Here is a 25,856-nt window from a genome sequence, read left to right on the forward strand (position 1 = left end):
CCTTATATAAAGCATAAGTAGATTGTAGAAAACACTGTCACCAATAGCCTCTGCTTAGACTTAAAATGCTTTTGGGACACACCACCCAGCTTAAGAGCCACATCAGTTTTCTTTGTCTTGTCAGAATAATGACGTTCTAAACAGCTGCAACTTATTAAAATCCAACAAAAACACGCTTGTCTTCTGACTCAGAACACTATATTGTTCAAAACCTCCAGTAAAATCTAAGAGTTGAGTCCTGTGGATCTTATGCTTATCATTTAAAGGTGATTCTGATATAGAGTGTACAGATAATTACATCATAAATTATTACATTTCATGCACCAAATCTTCAAAACCTATTCATCTTCTTAAAATTTCTAGAAAAATAGAAATGCATGTATGAAGATGCACCATATGCATGCATACAACTTTGTTTGCTAGAATTTCCAATTGCAAATTACAAATTACATTGTGTAGTTGTGTATAGGAGTGTGTGTGTGTGAGTGTGTAAGTGAGTGGTTGTGTAAAGGAGTGTGTGTGAGTGTGTGTGTGTAAATGTGTAGTTGTGTATAGGAGTGTGTGTGAGTGTGTGTGTGTAAGTGTGTGGTTGTGTATAGGAGTGTGTGTTTGTGCGTGTGTGTGTGTTTAAATTTGTAGTTGTGTATAGGAGTGTGTGTGTGTAAGTGTGTGGTTGTGTATAGGAGTGTGTGTGTGTGTGTGTGTGTGTGTAAATGTGTATTTGTGTATAGGAGTGTGTGTGTGTAAATGTGTAGTTGTGTATAGGTGTGTGTGTGTGTGTAAATGTGTATTTATGTATAGGAGTGTGTGTGTGTGTAAATGTGTAGTTGTGTATATATATATGTGTGTGTGTGTGTGTGTGTGTGTGTGTGTGTGTGTGTGTGTTTGTGTGTGTGTAAATGGCTCCTCCTAAAACAGTAAATCGAGATCGGAGCTCTCGGTCCGGAGCGCCTGGACAGTAAAAACCCTTTTCCCGGAGCCCAGCCCTAGCAGATTCTCAGTGCAATGCACTTGAGGCTTTTATTTACATTCTCCGAGCTCAGCACAGTGTAGGGATCCAGAGGAAGGGGCTGCAGCGGTGTGTGTTTACACCAGAAACCCGTCAAATGAACTCCGTCAGAGCGACGAGCCGCAGACCCCGGCGAGTGTCGAGGCCGCGCCCGGTGCCGCCGGACAGAAACAACGCAGAAGGAGGTGAATATACCCCTAACAAACACTAACCTGGGCTTGATTCACATTAGTCCGTCTTTTTTAGACGTCATGTTCAGATTCCAGCAGAATTCGTGTAGTGATGTTGTATTTTGAGGTTATTTGTGTTAATATCAATTCCCTAGGAAACACCGAGGCTTCTGATCTCCCCGCAGGCCGCGCTTTGTTTAACTGGGTTTGCTTTGCTCTACTGTCTACTATAAATCCCATTTGACGTGATATTTTGGAGTATGGAACATTCCAGAATTAACTAGTCTTGATTTTAAATGCGTCATGAGTCTAATCGGTGGCACCGACGATGATATATTTGTGACAAACGGCAGCGGTCAGTTGTTTGGTTAGCATCGGCTGTTAGCAACACAACAGCTAACTAAGCCTACCAAATATAGCACAATCCGCACAAGTCACAACCATTATTCATTAGATTATGTAATAAACTCTTTATTTAGGCCATTTGCAGTGAATACACATAAAACAAAATCATGGTTATACCATGTTCGTACCATGTTATTTTTTTTTATGTACACTGGAGTGCTCTCTCTCTCTCTCTCTCTATATATATATATATACACACACACACACACACACTGTGGTACGTGAATATGATATTTTTCTGTACGTTACCTTATTATACACCCAAACAACCGTGATTTTGGACTTGTACCATAGTAATAATTTTCCTTTGATAGACTTACCACAGTAGTAACATGGTACAATATTATGACATTTCTAAGAAACCTTCATTCTACCACAGCAAGTCTAAAAAACATATTAGTATAATGGTGCTTTTTGTAAGCGAGACATCTACCATGGCTATATTTTTGCACATTTCCCATGGAAGCAGTATGGTTTTCTTGTAAATATTGTGATATTTACTAAATATACCTTAGTATTACCATAAGATACCATCACAGCATTGCAATATTTAATTTTGTAAGGGTTATGTCAAAGTACAACAGTACTGTCAGGTTTTGTATTGGATATTTACCATGGTAATTTGATTTTTTTGGACAAGTGTCAAAGTTTTACCATGGTATTCTTTTGCACATACAAAAAAAAAAAAAAAAAAATAGTATACACATGATACTCCCAAGTATACTTCTAAGGACACCAGAGTAAATGTCCAAAAACATGGTTTTACCATAGCACTGTTTATGTTTCCTTGGTTTAATTAGTCAGCTGTGTTGGATGCTGTAAACCTGACACCCTCATTGACTTGTTTATTGTTGGTGGGGGTTGATTTGCTTGTTGATGAGTTGTAAGGACTAGTTAACCCTCTCAGTTAACCAGCAAGGCTTTGGTGCTGATAGTTGGGTTATGAAGTCCTCTGATGTAGTTATTGAAGGGTTGTATGATTGTTACGGATTAAGTGCAGTACTATATTTCCAGGTTGGTTGATTGACCACCCAGTCAGTTGCCAAGTGTTTTCAAATGCACCTCTAGTCCTTTTGGTCATCCAGTCCAACAGCTATAAGAGTTTGGTCATTTGCTATGCAAATCTAACAGCGGGACAGCTTGTTTGAGATTCAGGCAATCAAACTCAAGAGCTGGTTGTCCTAACCACATCTTAACTTCTAATTAGAGTGTAGTCATGGGACGAGAGCGAGATTGAAATTGAAGGACGGTTTCAGCACATAGAGCAGCTATGGGTATGTAAATGAAGGGCTGCTGTCACCTAATGGGAATGTTCTGTAATTAAGGCTGTGAGAGACAGGTGTTTAATTGAAAACATGCTTTAAACGCCAGTCTTCATGCAGGTGTTGAGTTGCGGACAAGCTATATTTTTAGTTAAGATGCGGATGTCCTTTCATAGGACGTATTGTTCTGTACTGTACATAAGTTTTACCATTTTATCAAGTGTTTATTCTGCATTGGCAGTGTCTTCTAAAAAATGTGGGAGTTATTTGCAGTTGTGTTTCTTAAATGCTATAAGCTGTAAAATTAAAATTGCACCAATCCATATCACAACATTTTTTTATTTATTTAAATCCATTGTGGAGCTCAAGGTTATCCAACATTTTCTCATTTCGTCAAGTGTTTCCTCTGCATTGGCAGAATCTTCAGCACAACTGGTAGTATGTTCCATAATTCCCTTAGTTTATAATCCAAAACATTGAAGTAATGTTCAAAAGATCTTTTCATAGCAGGTGCGTCGCCTCACAGAAAACTTCCTGGATACATTTAAATGCTGAATTTACTGTTGTGATAATACTACAGGATGGAGATATTTATTGCATCGGTGTCACATCTTTGGGTTTTGTGAGTAATGGCAATGATGCTACAGTGACTCTCACAAGGTGTATTAAGGTGAGTCTGGCACATATCTGTATTTGGACGGCTCCGCTGGGGCACTGCAAGGGAATGCTTGGAAATAAGTTGGAATGTATCTTTCTTATAAAAGAACTGGGTCAAAATGGCAACGCTTTCAAACAAGAATGGGCAAGAATTGGACTGAGAGATAGCAATAACTGAGAGGGTGTGTGTGGTGTTTAGTGACAGCTAGGTTTGCAAACGAGCTCTTGCTTAAATTGGGGTGTAAAGTTCACACTAGGGGCTAGAGCTGCACTATAAATCAAAATCTCGATTCACAGAAGCTGCGATTGACATGCATATCTTTCAGTGAAGCAAGGTTCGGTGATCAGCAGTAAATATCCAAAGGCCAGAGGGCACTCTCGCGTCTGCTGTTTCCCAGTGGTTGGCTTTTGTGTTTCTTCTATAGAAAGCAAGGTCATGGGTTCGATTCCCTGGGAATCTATGATGTGATAAAATGTAAATCTTAGTCACTTTAAATAAAAGCTTTTTTCAAATGCATAAGTTTTAATGTAGCTCTAACACTAGGACGTGGTGCATGCAATGCTAAGGTTATGGGTTCAGTTCTCTCAGGGAATGCATGAACTGATAATATCAATGCATTGTAAGTCACTTTGGATTAAAGTATCTGCCAAATGCATAAATGTAAATGTAGTTTAAACAGTAGTGCATGGTGCTTGCAACTCCAAGGTTATTGGTTCGATTCCCACAGTGAATGAATGAATGAATGGATAAAATGTAATCCTTCAGTGGAATGTAAATGTAAAACACCAAGGTCATGGGTTCAAATCCCAAGGGAATGCATTATCTGATAAAATGTGCACATTAAATGAAAGTTGCTTTCGATAAACGCACAAATTTGTAAAATGCTTCAAATAAAAATGCATAAATTATATAAAATTTAAACCTTCAATGCAATTTAAGTAACTTTGGATAAAAGCCTCTGTCAAGTGCATAAATTTAAAAGCGTTTATCAATAACCTTAATTTCCACACAAACTTGTATCAATGAGTTAGGGTTAGGATAAGTCAAATATGTTCTGCTGATAAGATCTAAACCCCATTCAGCATCTATTCATGTGTGTCCTGCAGGGAGTCGTGTATGTCTTTGAAGCTTAGCGGCTGAAGTCTGAAAAGAATATTAATGAAAGGTGGGGCGATCAAGTATTGTTATTTAGACGTTACGGATTGTTTTCTCTGAAGCTTAACATGCTGTTAGGCAGATTCCCAGCGTGAGACTTTCTCAAGAAAATGCACTTTGATAGAAGCTCTTTTAAGTGAGAAGTTAAGTGGGATTTACTTGGTTACTTTTTCCCCCTTCCTGCTTGTGCAAGAATGGATTTAAACGGAAAAATGTGGTTTAAATAGCTAAAAGCAACACAATATTTTATTCTAGTCAAATTTGATTAATTCCTAATTAGCAAATTCTGACTCACTTTGTCTGAGAATTTTATTATGTCTAGTTTCATGACCAGTGCACCAGATTTTTTGCACCTTTTCTGCACTGATTAATTTTCTGAATTGATGTAAATATGATAATTTCTGAGGGTTCTGCACTTTTTTTAGGAGCTCAAGGCTTTTATTTTTTTTTAGATAATATGCTGTATATTTTTAATATTTATTATTTAACATAAATATATGTAACAATATGTTAATATATTACATTATATTTAATACATTTATACACACATAGTCAAATTTATATATAATTTTATTAAATAATTTGTATTTTTGTATTGTATTTCTACACATTAATATTTTTTTTCTGTAATTTATGTATCTATACTGATTATTTAGTTTTTTTGCCAGTTTATTTACATTTCAAATTTTGTTTTAAACATTCCATATTCAAATATTTACTTGTATGTGTATTTTTGTAAATGTTTGTGTGTGTGTGCATATATGAAGAGTTCATTTGCAAGAACAACTAACTCTAATCCGAAGTGACTTACAATGCATTGAAGGTTTTTCTTGTATCAATTCATGCATTCCCTGAGAGAACTGAACCCATAACCTTTGCGTTGCAAGTTTTTGACCATTTTACAAAATCATGTTTTTGGTCAGTGTGCATTCCAATTAATCTCAATCAAATAAATCATCTAATTTGTGTGTGTGTGTGTGTACATAAATACACGTACATGTAATCTTTTAACATTTTGACATTTTTTTTATAATAATGTTTTGTGCATGTGTATATGTGTGTATATAACACACGTTTTTGCAACTAAAAATAGAAACCTTTTGTTCAAATGTCCCACATATTCTCTTAATTTGATTAATTTAATTACATAGTAATGATAAACAAATGAAAGCAATCTTTTTAGATGGTGTATATCCAGTGCTTGATATGCAACTCACTTGCCATATAATAATTTTGAATCAATAACGTTTACGCAGAATGAAAAAGTTTTTTTGGGGGGCTGGATCTGGAGTGTGGATGATCTCTGTTTGGAGACGGCGTGCTGTCTGTTGTGTTGCACTAGGTGTTTGTAGTGGTTACTCGACTAGTAGCCCTGGAGAGCCCCCGGTGCAACCAGAGCAACAGGATGTGTCTCATTCGCCGACGATCCTCGAACAGAATGGGTAAACTACACGCACTACAGATTAGAATTCTTTTTTAATCAGCAGCACATCTTCCCACGGTGTGCTTCGTGTGATAAAGAGTGTGTCGTGTTACAGCTGAGCATGTGTTTGGAGGCAGTCTGCTGGTAATATTGATGCTGATTTGAAATGGGCCATTTGGATTTGACTTTGACTTTCACCATTTGATGCCTATGAGGGATCTTGAATCCCATGTATTTAAATCAGCGGCGTCACCAGTGGTGGATTTTAATTTAGAAAATAGCCTCATGCATCCACTTATACTCTACCAGAACCAGGGCTTTCAATGCAGATGATTGGTTGTGTGACTTCACACATGATTTGGTCTTAAAACATACGGATGCTGCCTTGTAATTGTCTCTCTTTGTTATGTGCATGTAATCTCTCTCTGTAATATGCATGCATTGCATGTGTATATAAGCTAGAGATTTGATATGTTAGATTATCTTGGTGTTATCGATGAGAATGATGCTACATTTGAGCAAATCGCTTTGTATCTCTGTACTAACCTTTGTCCCTGACGCTCATCTCACTGTATTGAGTTACAAACATCACTGTCGATTCGTAGTCTGTTAACAGTTTTGAAAGCTGATTGTTTAATAGCATGTTTCCTGTGTAAATGCACTCAGAGCTGAGAACCGACCAGTGCAAGATTAGAAATGCATTATTGCGGTGACGTGATGTAAATCTGCATTAGCCTGTTATCAGGTTCCTGAAGTTTTAAGTTAGTTTTCACCAACAGTTTAAAGCGTCTCTCAAATGCAGCTGGAGTTTGAATATTGGTATAATGTTTTGCATGCATGAGGTACTTTGATGTCAAATAAATACATAGAGGTCATGTGTCGAGATGTCAGTTTTGGTTCTTTATTGGAAAAGTTATGATCAAAGTGTAGACAAAATCACAAGATGACCAGTCTGGAAATGTATGTGATTAGGATGCTCTGATGCAATAATGGTTGAAATTTTAATGGTAAAAGCCTGTTAATTAGTTAAAAACTAATGAGATTTTTTATGCAATTTGCACTATTAAATATACAGTTTTTGGAAGTAAAAAAACTAGGCGTCATGTAATTTACAGTGAAAAACTAATACATTGACTTTCCCCCATTGATATAAAGCAGGCTATGCAAGATTTGGATTTCCAGTAAAAATATTAGATTTTATGAGCCTCGTCATTTTTAGCAAATCCAGTACCTTTTTTTTTTCTTGACTGGTGACATTTAACAGATCACTACTTGGAGAAAAAGTCAAACATTTATTTTAAAGATTTAATCACAAGCCTTTTGCAATGGCAGCTCATTTTTGACTTTTCAGAGTTGTTGAGGTTTAGACGCTGGATTGTTCTTCCTTCTGTTGTCTCATAGTTTTAGGAAACGATGTGGTCTTGCTGCTGTATGGCTTTGAAATCACCCGTTAATGTTAATCATCCGTTTGATTTGATTACTGTCAGATGCTTTGCTTTCAATATCTTCATACGAGCAGTTAGTTTCACTTTCAGTTCGGGGAAACCTCATCTGAGGAGTTTGAGATGTGAAGGAAACAAGAAGTGGCCAAAAGGCTTCAGCATCTGGATGTGAGCCATATAGTGATGCTGCCTGTCTTCTTGAAACTATTTTGTTGGTTAAAGGACAACATGGCATCAAAATGACCCATTTACTCTCTTTGATTGCTCTGCTATTGTTGTTTTAGCATTATAAATGACTGTTTGTGTTATTTCATGTTCTCTATTCAAATATTTTCATCTGAAATCTGTATTTCACATCCATTGCAATCTCAGTTTAGTGCAATTTCATTTGACTTTAATCTCTGAGGAGGTCCTTGTTTTTGTCTGCCGTACAATCAGTGCTAGAAAAGGAGATATATTGTACTGCTGCAAGTAAGTGTATTGTCAGATGTGCCCTTTAGAGATCCCATCAGTTACTGAAGCTTTTGCAATTAAAGGAGTAGTTCAGCCAAAAATCTGCTTTTTCTCACCCTCATCTTGCAGAAAAACTGTGGAACACAGAAGAAGATGTTTAGCAGAATGTTCATGTTGTGTTTTTCTTCATACAGTGAATGAGAATGGTGACCATGTCAGACTCTGAAAGAGTATATATACCATAAAAATTAAATCGTGTCCACATGACTTGTGCAATTTATTACATTTTCAGAAGCTGAAATTTTTGGTTTGTTGGTCTTGTTTTTGTAATAAAATTAATAATAAATAGAAATAACTGTTTGCTAAAACTCATGAGTGTAAGTGTTTTGAATGTTTAAAGTTTCCTATAATGATAACTATATTAAATCAAAATAGTATAGTTTTTCTTTCTCATTTTTAATTTTTTTGAATTTAATGTCTATATAGTTTTTATTAATTTTATTTCAGTTTGTTATTTTGACAACTACCTGAAATGAAATAAAATATAAAATAAACTATAATAAATATTTCAATTATTATTTCAGTTAAAGTTTATTTCAGGTAACTTTTTCTTTTAATGTTTTTTGTTAGTTATAATACTATATATAATAACTATAATAAACCATGATAAACAAAAAGAAAATAGGAGATGTTTGCTTGGCAAATACCTGAAGTAAAATCAAATAAAATATTGTATAATAATAATAATAATAAACCTAAATAAATATAATTTCAATTATTGTTAAATTTGTACTTTTTTTTTTTAATACCTGAAGTTAAATTTAAATCAAATAAAAAATAGTCATAAAAAAAAGAAATATATATATATATATATATATATATATATATATATATATATATATATATATATATATATATAATTTCAATTATTATTTAAGTTAAAGTTTGTTAAAGTAACTTTTTATTATTATTATTATTATTTTAAAGTTAACTTTAATAACCCATGTTAACAAAAAGAAAATAAGAGATGTTTGCTTGGCAGCTACCTGAAATAAAATATAAAATATTTTAAAATAAACTCAAAGTTTGAGTATATAATGAAATAATAAATATATTATTTCAGTTTTTTTCAAGTAATGATTTTTTAAAATGCTTTTTGTACCTGATTTGAGCCAGTCAGACCAAAAAAACATTTAGCTCACCATATTTATTTTAGTAACTAGGCTAATACCGCTGTGTGATGTCTACTGTTACCAGTTTCTGAATGAACTTGGCTTTTATGTTCGATCAGCATCCTCTGAAATGAATCTAGCGTTTCTATTTGAAGAGGTTTCGCTGGACCTCCAGGAGTCTGGAGAGGAAATACTGTCTGTGTTTGGGTTGGCTTCTTCTCGGGTTTCAGGCCTGCCATTAAAGGAATGCACGGGTGTCATGACCGCCCCATTCAACCTCTGCCTCCTTTGACCCTGATTCTCGCCGTCACCTGCTCCGTTTTCCACAGCTGCCGAGGAGATTAGCCGTGTGTTTTTGGAGGAGGTCACAGGTCTCCGTTGCTTTTCTTCCAAGCTGATTCGTTACTGCCTTACAAGTGTGTCATACGGTGCTTGATGAGATTTCAATATGCCGTTAAACTCGGAAGTCCAAGTTGTTCCACCTTTTGGCTGATCCCAGCGTTTATCCCTGGGAAGTGTGTCAGGATGAGGACTGCAGTGTTCCTAATCTTTCATTTGGCCTGAATTATTGAAGTCGCTTGTTTGAGCTGACTTTCACTGACACTGCAGATGTCTGATTACAGGGAAAACATGAGAGCTAGAGCAATAATGCAAATGTTCATTATGCATCCATCCACCATATGGTGATTTAGACGAGTTGAAATACGCTCTGGAGCATGGAGGCCTGGGAATTGATTTAGCAGGGAACATGCTGTGTTTCATTATTTCTAATGACTAAGTCTTCTACTGGTGTCTGAACTCAACCGGCTGAGGCTGTTCTTGACGTTTGGAAGAGCCTTTGGGATTCTGCCATTTGTTTCCCTGGCTGTATGTGATCATCATGCTTGGCATTGTGTGAAAGTTAGTCAAACATCAGTGTGCACACTTTTAAGTGCAAAAAGTATGTTGCCAAGGCTATTTATTGCTTGGTTGAGAAAATGGAAAATGTATTCTCTTTAAAAATTCTGAAAAGCTTGCAAAATGAATGTAAACCATCCGTTATAATAACAATTAAGATAAATATATGTAGACAAAAGACAAAAATCAATCACTTTGCTTATCTGGAAAATTACTTAGCTTTTGGCTTATTGCTTGTAGTTTGTTTCTTTGCTATACCTTTTATATATATATATATATATATATATATATATATATATATATATATATATATATATATATATATATATATATATATGTATGTGTGTGTATGTGTCTTTATTTACAATGATTTTGATTTATTATTAATTTGTAATTATTAAAAAAAAAATTAAAACATTTATATTCTAAGTTGGTTTACTCATTAATTGTTTTGATTTATTAATAATTTGTAATAATCAAAGTAATTTAATAAGAATACACAAATTAATGTTATGTTCTCAATTGGTAAACAAATTTATTATTTAGATATTTTTTAATTGTTTTTAAAAAGAACTAATACAAGTAATTTATAAATAAATTTGTAAAAATTAAAAAACGCATTAATACAGTTGAGTTTTGGATGCTTTATGTGGGAGGCTCTTATCCTAATTTTGCATTCTGTATAGAACATACGTTCAGGCTTCTGCCCAAAAATGTCTACAGATATTATTCTGTCCATGAGCTGTTCTTCTCTAAAACACACAGACTGACGAGTTCTTTGAGATGTGCTTTTATGTACGAATTATCACTTATCCAGTGTGATCTTTGGTGTTGGTGTTAAATGTAAAGTTGTGCTGAATTATTAAAAGACTTATTTTCTTCTTCACAAACTCTATGTTTAACTTTTCTTCTACAGATGAGGAAGTGCCTGCCGAGATGGTTGCAGAAGAATCTGGTCAAGGTGCTCAAAATAGTCCGTACCAACTACGAAGAAAATCTCTGTTACCGAAGAGAACAGCTTGTCCAACCAAGACCAACATGGAGGTGCGTCAGTGCCACTCAACATCAGACGAACACTTTAGGCAGATTTTAGATATGTAGTATGCGTAAAAATGGTCTGAAATATTCATTTAGACTTCAAGAAAAACAGCAGCTTAAATGCAGAGGGCATTTTTTCCTTAATTCATTTTGTTTGTTTTAATGGATTCTATTCTGTTACTCCTTTACACAGACACATCCATTTTTTATTTCAGTCGCAGTCCTTTTGCAGTTTAATATTCTCAGACGTTAATCCATATTGCGATTTGAATAATTGCACAGCCCTGTTTTTGATTTATTCATAGAAAACAAATAGCCAAATTCGGTGACATTTTGCATTATTTTGTAACTTTAACTTTAAGTAACTTTTTCTTTTAATGTTTTTTTGTTTTAGTTATAATACTATATATAATAATAATAACAACAATAAACCATGTCAAACAAAAAGAAAATAAGTGATGTTGGCTTGGCAAATAAAAAAGTAAAATTAAATAAAATGTTATAAAATTAAATAAACCTAAATAAATATGTTTTCAACTATTATTTAAGTTAAAGTTTGCCTCAAGTAACTTTTTTTATTTTATTTTTTAGGGTCAACTTAATTTTTTTGATTGGATTTCCTGATTCTGTCCACACTTTTTGCATATTGGAAATCATAGAGCCCTACATGCATGAAATAAAATGAATGGGTTTTTAATGCGAGATTAAAACTCTTTTTGTTCAAAGGGTGCTTCCACATCAACAACAGAAAACTTTGGGCATCGGGCAAAACGTGCCAGAGTGTCAGGAAAATCACAAGATCTGCCTGGTAAGGGACATCAGATTGATTCTGCATACAGTTACAACAGAAATGTAGTGTTATCAGCTTCAGATGGTTTTCATTAACACTGTTTCTCTTGCGCTCCAGTCACCCCAGCGGAGCAGTACCTGCAGGTGAAGCTTCCGGATGAAGTGGTTCTGAAGATCTTCTCCTATCTGTTGGAGCAGGACCTGTGTCGAGCGGCCTGTGTGTGTAAACGCTTTACTGAACTGGCCAATGACCCCATCCTCTGGTAAGCTAGGTGGCCTATTTAGACTAAAATACATGCTTTTTTTGTTTTCTTAATCAACCAAATAGCCATTTTAGCCACAAATGCTAAAAAATTAAATCGTAAAATATCATCTAGCATGTTTTCCATGCTTGAAGATGACCACATTTATTATGCATTTAGCAGACACTTTTATCCAGAGTAATTAAATACATTTCAGTATTTTATATTTTTCAGTATTTCAAGTAGGTGTTCTACAGCATCAAACACAAATTTCTAATAGAACGTAAAAAAAAAAACTTTATACAGATAAATCACAGTTTATATCCAATTCAATGAATCGGCTTTGAGGAAATTAGTTAAATTTAGCAGCTCAAAAGCCTTTTAGCTCCTGAAGTTCAAATCAGACTTCATAAATAAATGCAGGATTATAAAGAATGTTTTGCAAATAAAAGCAGTATTTATCTAGTTATCTACTTCAACAATGTTTTGTATGAAAAAAAGCCCTTATGCCGATTTATCCCAGCATGTAAACGCATTAACCTGCTTTCTGTCGAGCAAATGTTTTGCTGTAAAGGAGGAGGTAATATACTGCAATCTAACACACTTTTTTGACCCAAAGAGTTATAAAAATGTGTTCAGTGAAGTAGAAGTGGTACAATCAAAATGTTGCGCCTTGAGAGGATAATATAAAGTTTCCCCTGACATGTTGCAATGCTGCTCTTCTTCGGTTTTTAATCATTTATTTAACACAACAACCGACATGACAAATGAAATACTGAAAGTTAGATCCGCAAATTATTACATTTTGAAATCACTACCAGGAAATAATCCGATTTATTAATAAAGTCTTTTAAATGCGGTTCACTTGCACTGCTGGGTTATTGGTTTGCATGTTTTTTTCAGATGCCCGATTACAGTCGAATACATTTTAAGCATCATGTGTGCTTAACAAATTTATTAGAACACCTGTCATAATAAAGAGAAAACCCATACTTTAGGAATCTGTCAAAACCTGTTTAAAACTAAAGCAATTTGTGTCATTTATTAGGCAAATAACAAACTCACCACACATAACCAAAAAAAATAATATTTTTTATATTGCCTTGAAAACAGCTTGCAGTCTTGCTGGCATTGTTTTAATGTAATCTTCCTACAGTCATACAGTAAATAAATAAACTTGATAAATAAAAAGCGCTTCACAATTTTTCTGCCTTTCTTGTAAAACTGTAAATTGGAGAATTCATGGGTTACAACAATGACGCTAGAAACACTACTGCGACTACAGAGCTTACATATACCGCTGGATTAACCATTGATGAAACAAAAACTGTGGCACAAACCTTAGATTGGGTGCTGGGGGTCTAATACACATATGTTAAGCACTGTATATGTGTCTTAACATTTCTATATAGGATTGAAAAGGATGGATTGCAACAATGTATCAGCTTCAGCATTTTAATAAATAAAAATGGCACACATCTTCAAACTGATTTGAGTGATGAATCACCGTTTTGAATCAGACCGCTTGAACGGATTCATAGAAATGAATCAGACTTTGCAGCTCTAAAGCCTTTTTGCTTCTGAAGTTCAAATCAATCACCGTTGATAAATGCATCTGTACATCTGACAAAGGATGGATTGAAAAAAATAAAAATAAAATCACAAAGCTGTTTCAATACATTGTCTCCGTGTAATACAGTCTGCTGCCATCTTTACAGTAGTGTTTCGGTAAGGGTCACTGATCTTTATTCTTCTCGTCCGGTCTGCAGGAAGAGACTCTACATGGAGGTGTTCGAATACACGCGTCCCATGATGCACCCCGAGTCCGGGAAGTTCTACCAGATCAACCCTGAAGAGTATGAACAGCCCAATCCCTGGAAGGAGAGCTTTCAGCAACTGGTACTGTTTGTGAATGTTTTTTTGGGCTAAAAACAGTGAGAATTTTGTATTTACAGACCAGATCAAATGGATTTTTTCTGTTGTTTTCTGTTGTGAGTCCGAAAGCAAGGAGATGGTGTGGTAATGTGATAATTGGGGAGCTCACGATGTGTCAGTAATCATCAGTGAGCTTTCTGACGGATCCCTGACCTTTGTGTTTTCCAGTATAAAGGCGCTCACGTCAAGCCCGGCTTCGCTGAACACTTCTACAGCAACCCGGCCAGATACAAGGGACGAGAAAACATGCTGGTAAGTTCTAGGCAATCTATAGATGGACTTTATGGTTTGATAAATGTCTTGCAAACACCTCTGAACTTCAGTCAGATATCCCTGCACAGCTTCAAGTGGCTTATAACTTGCCCGTAAAACTCTTTTTCTACTCTCTGTGATGTTTTGATGTTTAAACTTTGGTGTCTGAAGTGTTTTTTTGGCAGTTTAATGGCTTTAATGCACTTTTTTTTTGTAACAGCCCATTCATTTCTGTGCAGGACGAGTTTAATATGTAATGCTGTTCAAATGTGGCTCAGACTTTATTTAGAGAATCCTGCTTTTCACTCTTTCCTCAGTATTATGACACCATTGAAGACGCTCTGGGAGGAGTTCAGGAAGCACACTTTGACGGTTTGATATTTGTCCATTCTGGGATCTACACGGACGAATGGATCTACATCGAGTCGCCCATCACTATGATAGGAGCTGGTATGAGTATGAGTCTTGAACCATGTCATTGTTTAACTACAGTACCTTTCAAAGGTTTGGTGTTGGTGTCATTTTTAAAAAATGTTTTTGAAAAAAGTTGTAGGAGCCATTTTTGAGTTTAGGTTAATCTAATTTGTTGTGCTATTGGAGCATGGGTATGTTTTGTTAGATAGGGTCCTTTATTTGGTAGGGACTTTTAGTTTGCTAGTCGGTGAGAACGTTTGAAGATAAAGTCTAAAACAAAAGGAACATAGGAAGCTGTTGGAACGTATTAAGCATACAGTTCTTTACATCGCTATTGAATCGCTAAAGAATCTATACTGAATTAATTGAATCACTATTGAACACTATTTGGACATTATTTGGACATTTTATGCTCATCCAGGCTGCATTTATTTGAACAAAAATACAGTAAAAATAGTGAAATATTTTTACAGTTTAAAATAACCGTCTACTACTTGAATATATTTTAAAATGTAATTTATTTCTGTGATCAAACTTAATTTTCAGCATCATTCCTCCAGTCTTCAGTGTCACATGATCCTTCAGAAATCATTCTAATATACTGAATATTATAAATGTCTTTACGCCCACTTGTAGTTAATTTAATGCATCCATGCTGAATACAAGTATTAATTAAAACCAAAAGTCTCACAGACCTGAAACTTTTGCATATTAGTGTAGAGCACGTTAAATGTTAATTGTGCATATGCTTTTGCAGCGCCGGGGAAAGTAGCAGATAAAGTCATCATCGAGAACACTAGAGATTCAACGTTTGTGTTCATGGAGGGGTCCGAGGACGCGTTTGTAGGATATATGACAATAAAGGTGAGTTTCTTCATATGCATTTTTCATTAAAAGAAAGTTCACCTAAAATCCTGTCCTCATTTTACCTTGTCTGGTATACATTCTTTCATGCACAGGAAAATCAAGGCACAGTTCTTTTTTTAGGCAGATAATTGCATATAATGTTCTCTGTTACAGTTCAATCCTGATGACAAATCAGCTCAACATCACAACGCTCATCACTGCCTGGAGATCACCGTCAACTGCAGCCCCATCATTGACCACTGCATCATCCGCAGCACCTGCACAGGTGACCACAGTGTGTTGTGCATGTGTGTCTTCAGAATGAGTGTCCAGAAGTCAAAGGTCACCATAACTGCTGCTCATACTTGTGGTTAGGCATCTACACCAACCTTTAACCCTAAGGCTCTTGTGATTTCTGTGATGCAGAAAACCCAGTCCATTCATAAAAATGGAATTTAGAGTATAATGCGGAATTGTCATGGAATTCTGCAAATTTTGGATAGAAGTATCAAAAGTAGCACTGCACAATAATTTAGATTGTGTTAAGGACTAGTGTCTATGAAATATATTAGTATTGTAAGTAAGCGAAGTAATAAAATGATTAAAACTTAATTTTTTAAGAAATATAAAAAATGTTGTCCACATTAAATTTTTAACAGTAAACCTAATGTGCAACTATTTGTTTGACCAAAAAAGTAAATTTTCATCTGATTTTATTTTAGAAGATTCATTAAATTGATAATGTTTTAGAAATTATAGATATTCTAAAATAATAAAAATAAAAAGCAATGAAGTATTCTATATTAATAATAATTATTATTATTATTTTCTTCTTGGAGCCTTGTTGTTAAAAAAATACATATTAAAAAAATTTATTTTTATGAATTCAGTTAATGAGATCTGTTAATTCAAACAAAAAACATTATTTTTGAAAAATATTGTAAAATAATATATTTCATATAGGGCCCCAAAAATGTAATTTTTGTTAAACTTTTAAATTTAATCATATAATTTTCATGATTTCAATTAATTAGACATGCTTTTTGATTATCAAACTGACAATGTAATCATTAAAATGTAATACAGATTTTTTTTTTATCCAGAATAATAAAAATGCAAAAAAAAAAACATTTGTAAAATAATAAATAATAATAAAACCAACTTCATATGGCCCTAATGATGCATTTTTTTTGTTTGTTTTAAGCTTTAATTAAATTGTTATTAAATTGTTTAATGATTTCTATTTATTTTAACATGCATTTTGATAACAAAAATGTAATGTATCCATTTGAAATGTAGTAATAATAATAATAAATGTAATAATAATAATAATAATTGCATGTTTCATGATTTCAATTAATTAGACCTGCTTTTTGATTACCAAATTGAATTTATCCAATAAAATGCAATCCATAAAAATGAAAACAGACTTTGAGGAAAAAAAAAAAGCATGTTTTTGCGTTTCACTGCGCTGCTTATTAATCGTGCACATGAGCTGAAATCATGTATACTTCGAGATTTTGACTAGCATTTGATTGTGTGAAACCGTTCTGTTGAGCTGAATGTTATCCTCCTGCAGTGGGCTCTGCAGTGTGTGTGAGCGGCCAGGGAGCGTCCCCCACCATCAAACACTGTAACATCAGTGACTGTGAGAACGTGGGGCTCTATATCACAGACCACGCACAGGTAATGTGAAGCTCTGTCTGGTTTCTGTGGCAGAGGAGTCCCAGTGTTCAGCCGTCGCTCTCTCTGCTTGCTCTGCAGGGCATTTACGAAGACAACGAGATCTCCAATAATGCACTCGCAGGGATCTGGGTGAAAAACCACGGCAATCCCATCATCCGACGAAACCACATCCATCACGGCAGAGACGTCGGGGTGTTCACGTTTGACCACGGCATGGTAACAACACTCTCTGTCTCTATACACCTCAACGACACGTCAGATATACGCTATAATGTCAGCAATTGTGTTTTTATTACCTTTAATCTTTAAACATTGAGACATGGGGCATATTCAGAATTTAATATTAAGCTCAAATGAAATATTAAATATTACGTTTTCATTTTAATTTAAGTTTAACTTATGTTGTGCATTTGCCATTTTTTTTGCCATTACAACTAACTGAAATAAAAGAAGTTGAAGTATTACTTTAAATAAAAATAAATGAAAGGTAAATTGAAATATAAAAAACTAATAGAAATGACAAAGCATATAACATTAATTACTAATTTAAATGAAAATATAAAAGACGTTTAAAAATATGAATAAATACTATAATGGTATGCAAATAACCATTAAAACTATTAAAAATTGAATTAAAGTTAATTAAATTTTTCATCTGATATTAATATTAAATTTTTTCACCTTTGTTCAGTTAACAATTTTTTTTTTAAGCTTTATGTTTGTTTACTTGTGTAATTAATTTGTTGTGTTTTTTTTATAATTTTATTAGTTATATAGTATTGATTTTAAAACTAAAAATGAGAAAACATTGCCTTGGCAGCTAGCTGTAATAAAGACATTTTTAATTTACAATTTGAATATTTTTTATTTTTATTTGCGCTCTTCATTTTGCTTTTATAACACATTTTTAAACCGTTTTAATTAATATTTTGAATTCGTTTTTATTTTTAGATTTAGATTTTAGTTTTAAGTAATTGTTGCATATAATTTTTTTGTGATTATCATGTGTATTTTAATGTAAAAATGGTCATTTCAGTTTTAGCTATAGTTACATTTTGTACATCTACATATAATGAAAATTAGAAATGTTAACTTGGCAGCTAGCTGAAATAAAAGAAGTCTGAATTAAAAAAATATATAGATTTGTTTTTATTTAAACCTAATAATGTTTTAGTGAACTATATTGTGAACTTTGATCAGAACGCAGTCGAAGCGTGTGTTTGGTGACTCTCTGGCTCCCCCTGCAGGGTTACTTCGAGAGCTGCAGCATCCACAGGAACAGGATAGCAGGTTTCGAGGTGAAGGCGTATGCTAACCCTACGGTGGTGCGCTGCGAGATCCATCACGGACAGACGGGTGGCATCTACGTGCACGAGAAGGGCCGAGGCCAGTTCATCGAGAACAAGATCTATGCAAACAACTTTGCGGGCGTATGGATTACCTCAAACAGCGACCCCACGATCAGGTGAGAAACTCTAACACATCTAATCATATCTGTACAGTTACACTGTTAATGCTCTGTTATAACCCTTCTTCTGATCAATGGCAGGGGTAACGCCATATTCAATGGCAACCAGGGCGGTGTTTACATATTCGGCGACGGCCGAGGACTCATTGAAGGGAACGACATCTACGGTAACGCTTTAGCTGGAATCCAGATCCGGACCAACAGCTGCCCGATCGTCCGGCACAACAAGATCCACGATGGACAGCACGGAGGCATTTATGTGGTGAGCGAACAGCACTGGGTCAGAAATCCAAACGTTAAAGTTGTATGGGGTTCTTTCATCTGTTGAGCATAAAAGAAGATATTTTGAAGAATGCTGGTAACCAGACAGCTGCCGGTAGCCATTGACTTATATAGTATTTATTTTAATTTTTTTCATAGTATGGAAGTCAATGTGTACCATCCACTGTTTGGTCTCCCAACATCTTCTTTTGTGTTCAGCAGAAGATTTTTTTCCGTTAAGGGAATGCAATATTGTATATTTCATAATATATCTCTGTTTTGTTCTTATGCCATGCTTGTTGAATTAATTAGAACCATGCACTTTTTTTATGCATTAGAAAACAAGACTTCACTTTGCTCATCTTAGTAGAATGAAAAACTAAAAGTATTTTTCAAATTGGGAATAAATAATGTACTGAAAGCATGCTAAGAACCTTCTGTGTGCTAAAACATAGATCAGATCTTTTTATTTTTGTATTTAATTTTTAATATTTTTTTCAATACAATAAAATAATGTAATTTTTTTAATTCTTCTTATATTTATTAGTTTATAAACATTTTATTCATGCATTTATTATTGCATTTATAATTATTATACATGCATTATTATTATTATACATGCATTTATTGTTATTATACATTTTTATATTTATTTATTTTTATATTATCATTATTATTCATGTTTTTATTTTTTTGTGCAATTTTAACCGTGACAGTCCTAACTGATAGTAGTTTAATAGTGCGAGGCATATTTTGAATTTGGGGGTCATTTTTGTTCATTTCGATGGCGTTTCTGCCCCAAGGCCCCGTTAATATCTAACCGTGTTGCAGTCAGTGATGTTGTTCACTAAAGCTGGTTGTCCCGTCTCTTTCAGCATGAGAAGGGTCAGGGAGTGATCGAGGAGAACGAGGTGTACAGTAACACGTTAGCCGGTGTGTGGGTGACCACGGGAAGCACACCTGTACTGCGCAGAAACAGGATACACAGCGGGAAACAGGTGCGTGCGCTTCACTTCCCCTCGCTCTGTGTGACCGGATTCCACATGCACGCTTTATAATGACTTATGGCCTCATGCAGAGACATTTTATGAGACGAAACACCACGATTGCTTCGAGACAGAGCGGTTCTTCAGATAAAGTCTCTGCAGTGATACATCCACTGTGTTTCTGTCCACAGGTGGGCGTTTATTTTTATGATAACGGTCACGGTGTGCTGGAAGACAATGACATCTATAACCACATGTACTCTGGAGTTCAGATCAGGTCAGTGGCATTGCTGTATCAACCCTCTACAGTGCGACTAAATCTTCACTCTGGGCGAGTAAATGATGTCGAACATTAGTAAAATTAGTAGTTTTATAATCTCATCAGTATTGATAGTCTTTCCCCCTTTTTTACAGACACACTGAATGACCAACAATATCTTAAGCAGCACCATGCATGCATGGTTACCTAGTTTTATCATTAAATTATGCTTGATTATCATAATAACATATTATAATGCTTGACTGATGTTAAGAGAGTACATTCAGATATTTAAAAAGCTGTGCCATTTTACAAACAGAAGCTTTTTTAATATCAAGATATGTATAATAGTATATAAGTCTGATGATTAAACTACAAAATGTATTAGTCAACGGTGATTCTGTTGCCAAAGTGTGCATACAGGGTTGTGTTTCGGGATTTTCATGTTTAGGAGACTGAAGCATTATTATGTAGGGCTGGGGATATTGAATTTATTATTATAATTTTGTCAATGATAATGAAATAAGATGGTCAAGATACAAATCTTGTGCCACATTCAGTTTCACAATGATGCTCTCACTTTTGACCCTTTTAATCAGTCTATTTATTTATTTGTGTGTACATTAAATATTCTGTGGTTGTGGAAGAGCAATACAACGTAGTCTTTAATTTTAAACTAATTAATTTTATTTATTATTTTATAATATATATATATATATATATATATATATATATATATATATATATATATATATATTTATTATTCTATATTGAATGAATGTTTTATTATTTTATATTTAATTTTATTATTATTACATCATATATTACATTTATTTTCAAAGTTCAAGGAAATCCACTTTTAAAAAGACAAGTATTTTTATCATTTAATACAACGTTGTCTGTCTTTTAAATAGTTTTTTGTTTTGTTTTAGATTATTATAATGTATTTAACTTGTGAATTATTATTTTTAATTATATATTTTTTATTATAATTATTTCTCTTTATTTAGTATTTTTATATAATTATTATTAATCCACAACATATGATTTATTTATTTTAAAAGGTCAGTAAATGCATGGTATTTCCGAAGTCGAAAACAAGTTTCGCTGTAATCGAGCAGCCTCAGACTTGTAGGAGGAAATTGCATGACATTTAAAAAAAAGAAATGACATGCAATAGATATTTTTTGGATTTCTTCTTGTAGAACTGGCAGCAATCCCAAAATTAGGCGCAATAAGATCTGGGGTGGACAGAACGGAGGAATTCTTGTTTACAACTCAGGTAATATTTCGGTCGTTGTCTTGCTTGATTTAAAGGCTCATGTTTCTGTGCTTCAGTCAGACAGATAAGCATCCTCTCGATCTCTTCTCAGGTTTAGGCTTTATCGAAGACAACGAGATCTTTGACAACGCCATGGCCGGGGTTTGGATCAAGACCGACAGTAACCCCACGCTCCGCAGAAACAAGATCCACGACGGGAGGGACGGAGGGATCTGCATCTTCAACGGAGGACGAGGTGACGCTCCTCTTCTGATCGCAGGCTGTTCTGTGTGCGTCAGCTTCATGACGGTGGTTTGATGTGTTGCAGGACTGTTGGAGGAGAACGATATCTTCAGGAACGCTCAGGCTGGAGTCCTCATCAGTACTAACAGTCACCCTGTGCTGCGCAAGAACAGGATATTCGACGGCTTTGCTGCTGGTATGCGTTTTCATTTCAGTAATGCACCGCTACTTGATCAGCTTTTACTAGATATTTTAGGCATCTTGCACATTTTCTTTTAAGGAAAAATTGACGCTTTTAAGTTTGTATATTTCACTTCTCGTCCTCCGACTGTGTGTCAGTGCTGTTACCGTAATAAACACCCCTTAGAACGCTTTTATATTCTGTACATCATGCTGACATCATCCTTTCAGGAGTGAACAGAAGGGAATGTCAACCCTTTCTTTATGGCTTTATATAGTAAATATTTTCTGTGTATTTTTCTGCAGAGTTGTGTTGGAATATATGGTTATTTACTGATTACGCATGGCACAGTGCAGTTTAACACTTAAAGAGATGCCTTAAAAAATCTACATTTTATCTCTCTTTCTATAATGTTAGTATCTATGACATGCTATTATAGTTTTAGATATATATATATATATATATAGACAAAAATTATCTATCTTTTTTCAGTTTTAGTAAAATTAGTAAAAGAAAAATGTTTTGGGAACAAAACCGAATTAAGATACTATTTTTTCTAAATTAATTTTATTTATTACCTTAAACAAAAAAGTAATGTTATATTTGTATAGTTAAGTACATTTCTATATATATATATATATATATATAAAAAATAATTCCTCTAGAAATGTACTTTACTAGGCAAATGTACGAAACTCATTTCTGAAAATGCATTTTTTTTTTATGTAATCACAGATATAAGATGCATATTAAATATTGATTGTAGAGCACTAATGAAGCGCCATCTGTCGCAGGTATCGAGATCACGAATCATGCGACGGCGACATTAGAAGGCAATCAGATCTTCAACAACCGCTTCGGTGGATTGTTTCTCGCGTCTGGCGTCAACGTCACGATGAAAGGTGAAGTGGAAACCTCTTCATTTCCCTCACTTCATGATCCAGTGGACTGGAGATGAACATTACTCTCATTTAATCTTCTCCGCAGACAACAAAATCATGAACAATCAGGATGCCATAGAGAAAGCAGTGAGCAGAGGTCAGTGCCTGTACAAGATTTCCAGTTACACCAGCTATCCAATGCACGATTTTTACAGGTAACGCTCCTCCTGAGAAGCATCTGAGCTCAGTGTGTCCTCGACGGGTGTTTCCTCACGCCTCTGTTTCTCTGTGCAGGTGTCACACCTGTAACACCACAGACCGCAACGCCATCTGTGTGAACTGCATCAAGAAGTGCCATCAGGGGCACGACGTGGAGTTCATCAGACACGACAGGTCAGTCATTCCCTCCAAATGCTACTGTGATTTTTCCTTTGCATTTACGACTAAAACAAGAATTATTAAGACCAATAAAACTTTAAAACAACAATTAAGCTTGTTTTCTCCTTAATAAATATATATATTTCTAAGTACAATGAGTACAAAATGACTTATAAAGTATGTTTGGAAATGTACATCTAACATATTATTTGCTGTACTTCCATTCATTTGTGTTGATTAAACATGTGCATTTATTTATATGCATATGTATATTTGTATGTATCTACGTCCAAAAGTTACTACTGCATTTATAGATTTTTATGCATTATAATTACAATTTAGAAAGAAAAGTATCATTTAAATGTCACAATGTTATTTATACATACATTTAGGAGCACGTACTAAACTAATTTTTCATTATTAAAGTGAGGAGAGATTTACAAGCAAACTGATTTTAATTATTTGAACTCCAAGGTATACTAGATACTACTTTAAATATTTTAGCTGTATTTTTTTTTTTTTTTTTAGGTGTGGTATTTATATTTTTTTTATGAAATTTAGTTGCTAACTGACCTTGATTTTGGCTAATTATCTTGACTGTGTCTTACTTCCAAATAAAAGTAGTACAGAATGAGTAATTGGTATGACATTTTGCATGCATCATGATAGTGCATCATATATGCATTTATTTAATATATCATTTATTTTCATATTTAAAAAATGATCTTGCCTGGACACTGTATTATAGATATAAAGAATTAAGGGGGAAATGTGATTTAATTGTCATGAAAACAATAAACATTTAAAAAAAGTATTCTTATATTTCATGAAAATATTTAAAACTAGGCTTCACTTTTTAAAATGTAAAACTGTATTTGTATGTTATTTTTTCTTCTAATGTTCATGTGCTTGGCTCTGCAGGTTTTTCTGTGACTGCGGCGCAGGGACTCTGTCGAACCCTTGCACACTAGCTGGAGAGCCGACGCACGACACAGACACACTGTACGATTCAGCACCTCCTATAGAGTCCAACACACTTCAGCACAACTGAACCCAGACCAGAGAGATTACACGCTAGAAATAATTCAATTTGATTCAGAGAAACTCTTTGAGGAAAGAAAGAGAGGAAACATTTCTATTTAAACAGACGTGGAGCTGTGGTTTCTCCCTGCCGCTCTCGGACTCAGGATTTCTGGGGAATGAGGACGATCTGAGCCACACGAGAGGAACGGACCCAGAGCGGATAGACTCGATGCTTTCCATGCAGCTGTCACCGCGCTCTTGTATATGTACAGAAAAAAAATGACCCAGCACTTCAGTTCTGCTTTCATTTAGTTTTTTTTAAAGAGGTTTGATTTTAATGCTTTCTCATGTAGTTTTGTATTTTCAAGCAAAAATCTTAAATGTACTTGAATGTCTTTTTATTTTATTATAAGTGTATTAATTTCAGGGTTGTTTATACCTTTGATCGCTGTGTTTGTTTTCATGCCGCAGGATGTATGTTCTTTCTGTGAAAGAGATTTGAGGAAAAAAGAGAAGAGAGAGAGAAACACTAAGTATTCTCCAGCAATGTTTTGAGTGTGAACGTGATCCGAGACTGGCCGTAACAATTCGGCTCATGCATCGGAAGTGATTTAAATGATTAACCCCGCCCCTTTATCCTGATTGGATGAGGACCATTCCGTAAGACGCCAGACTTGCGAAAGCACCGTGTTCTCGCGCAGCTTCGCTCCGAATGCCGCGAGCGAGGTGACGTGATCTCGAGAGACATTGCTGGAGATTTTTAAGAGGCTTCGTGCTGATCTGAAGCTCTGATGAATATCTGTACAGCTTTTTTTTGTGTGCCCCCCCCCCCCATCCATCTGTATTTGGTGACCGTGGGTTCTCATACAGCCTGAATTGTTGTATGCATGTTCCATGACATCTAGACTTAATATATTGTGAAGTACTCAATAACCATTATGTAGCTGTTAGCAATTAATCAAAAGTTTAATTTCCTAGTCAAAGAGGAACGTGTTACATTTTTAAAATAAACTTTATTAGATCATTTCAGTAGTGAGTGCTTGCTTTCTATGTGAACAGAAGTACTTTAAACCTTTCTAACACAGGTTGCCGATCATCCGAATCCAATGTTGTGTACCGTTCGCAAGCACAACTTCCTGTTTAAACAAATGAGATTATAGTCAATAAACTAATACAGGATCTGAATTATAAAAAAACATTCTCACTTTTGAAAGGTGCATCAAGGAATGCATCAAAATTCAATCAAAACTATTTTTAGTGTTCGAAAATTGTTTGATGGCGATGCTGCATTTTAAGCGGTCGTGACTGTAAAAATTTTATATAATGCTTTTAAAGTGCTGGTTTGGTACATTATTATTATGGTTGAAATGGTTGTGCAGTTTAATGAAGCGTGGAAAGAGTCCAAAACACCAAACCAGCTTCATCTGCAACACTGAGAGACTGAAACAAGGTTTCAAAAACAACAGCCCACAAATAAGAGGAAAGCGATCAAACAGGCAGAAGATTGTTTTATATGGGGATGAAGTGAAGGTGTGTAATGTAGGACGTGCTGCAGAAAACCTGAGATGAAGCTTCAGATAAGTATCTTCATAACATAATTTTTTTCCTCACTGAGGAGCATGTGCTTTTAATTTGAAAAATGTAGGTGTGCATTAAGAACTTTAAGA

At 34.6% G+C, this 25,856-nt stretch overlaps 1 protein-coding gene across 2 annotated transcripts; it reads left to right on the forward strand.

Moving 5' to 3' along the window:
- Nucleotides 1-879: 879 nt before the first annotated feature.
- Nucleotides 880-25,214, forward strand: fbxo11a (F-box protein 11a). 2 transcript variants are annotated; one of them, XR_003293421.1, is made up of 22 exons: nucleotides 880-1,194; nucleotides 10,963-11,090; nucleotides 11,811-11,892; nucleotides 11,992-12,136; nucleotides 13,885-14,014; nucleotides 14,219-14,302; nucleotides 14,620-14,752; nucleotides 15,474-15,580; nucleotides 15,737-15,848; nucleotides 17,142-17,248; nucleotides 17,327-17,464; nucleotides 18,496-18,713; nucleotides 18,798-18,978; nucleotides 19,853-19,975; nucleotides 20,155-20,240; nucleotides 21,428-21,504; nucleotides 21,596-21,739; nucleotides 21,812-21,922; nucleotides 22,702-22,809; nucleotides 22,895-22,945; nucleotides 23,083-23,181; nucleotides 24,088-25,214. XR_003293421.1 is itself a non-coding variant. In XM_026277834.1 (22 exons), the coding sequence occupies exons 1-22, from the start codon at nucleotides 1,107-1,109 to the stop codon at nucleotides 24,215-24,217; spliced, it is 2,640 nt and encodes an 879-aa protein (XP_026133619.1). In that variant the 5' UTR covers nucleotides 880-1,106; the 3' UTR covers nucleotides 24,218-25,214. The 2 variants fall into 2 exon arrangements, 1 of the variants encoding a protein (XP_026133619.1); XM_026277834.1 differs by having other exon boundaries at nucleotides 22,895-23,003.
- The last annotated feature ends 642 nt before the right edge of the window (nucleotides 25,215-25,856 follow it).

Source organism: Carassius auratus, chromosome 13, assembly GCF_003368295.1.
Source record: "Carassius auratus strain Wakin chromosome 13, ASM336829v1, whole genome shotgun sequence".
In the NCBI taxonomy this organism is placed as follows: domain Eukaryota; kingdom Metazoa; phylum Chordata; class Actinopteri; order Cypriniformes; family Cyprinidae; genus Carassius; species Carassius auratus.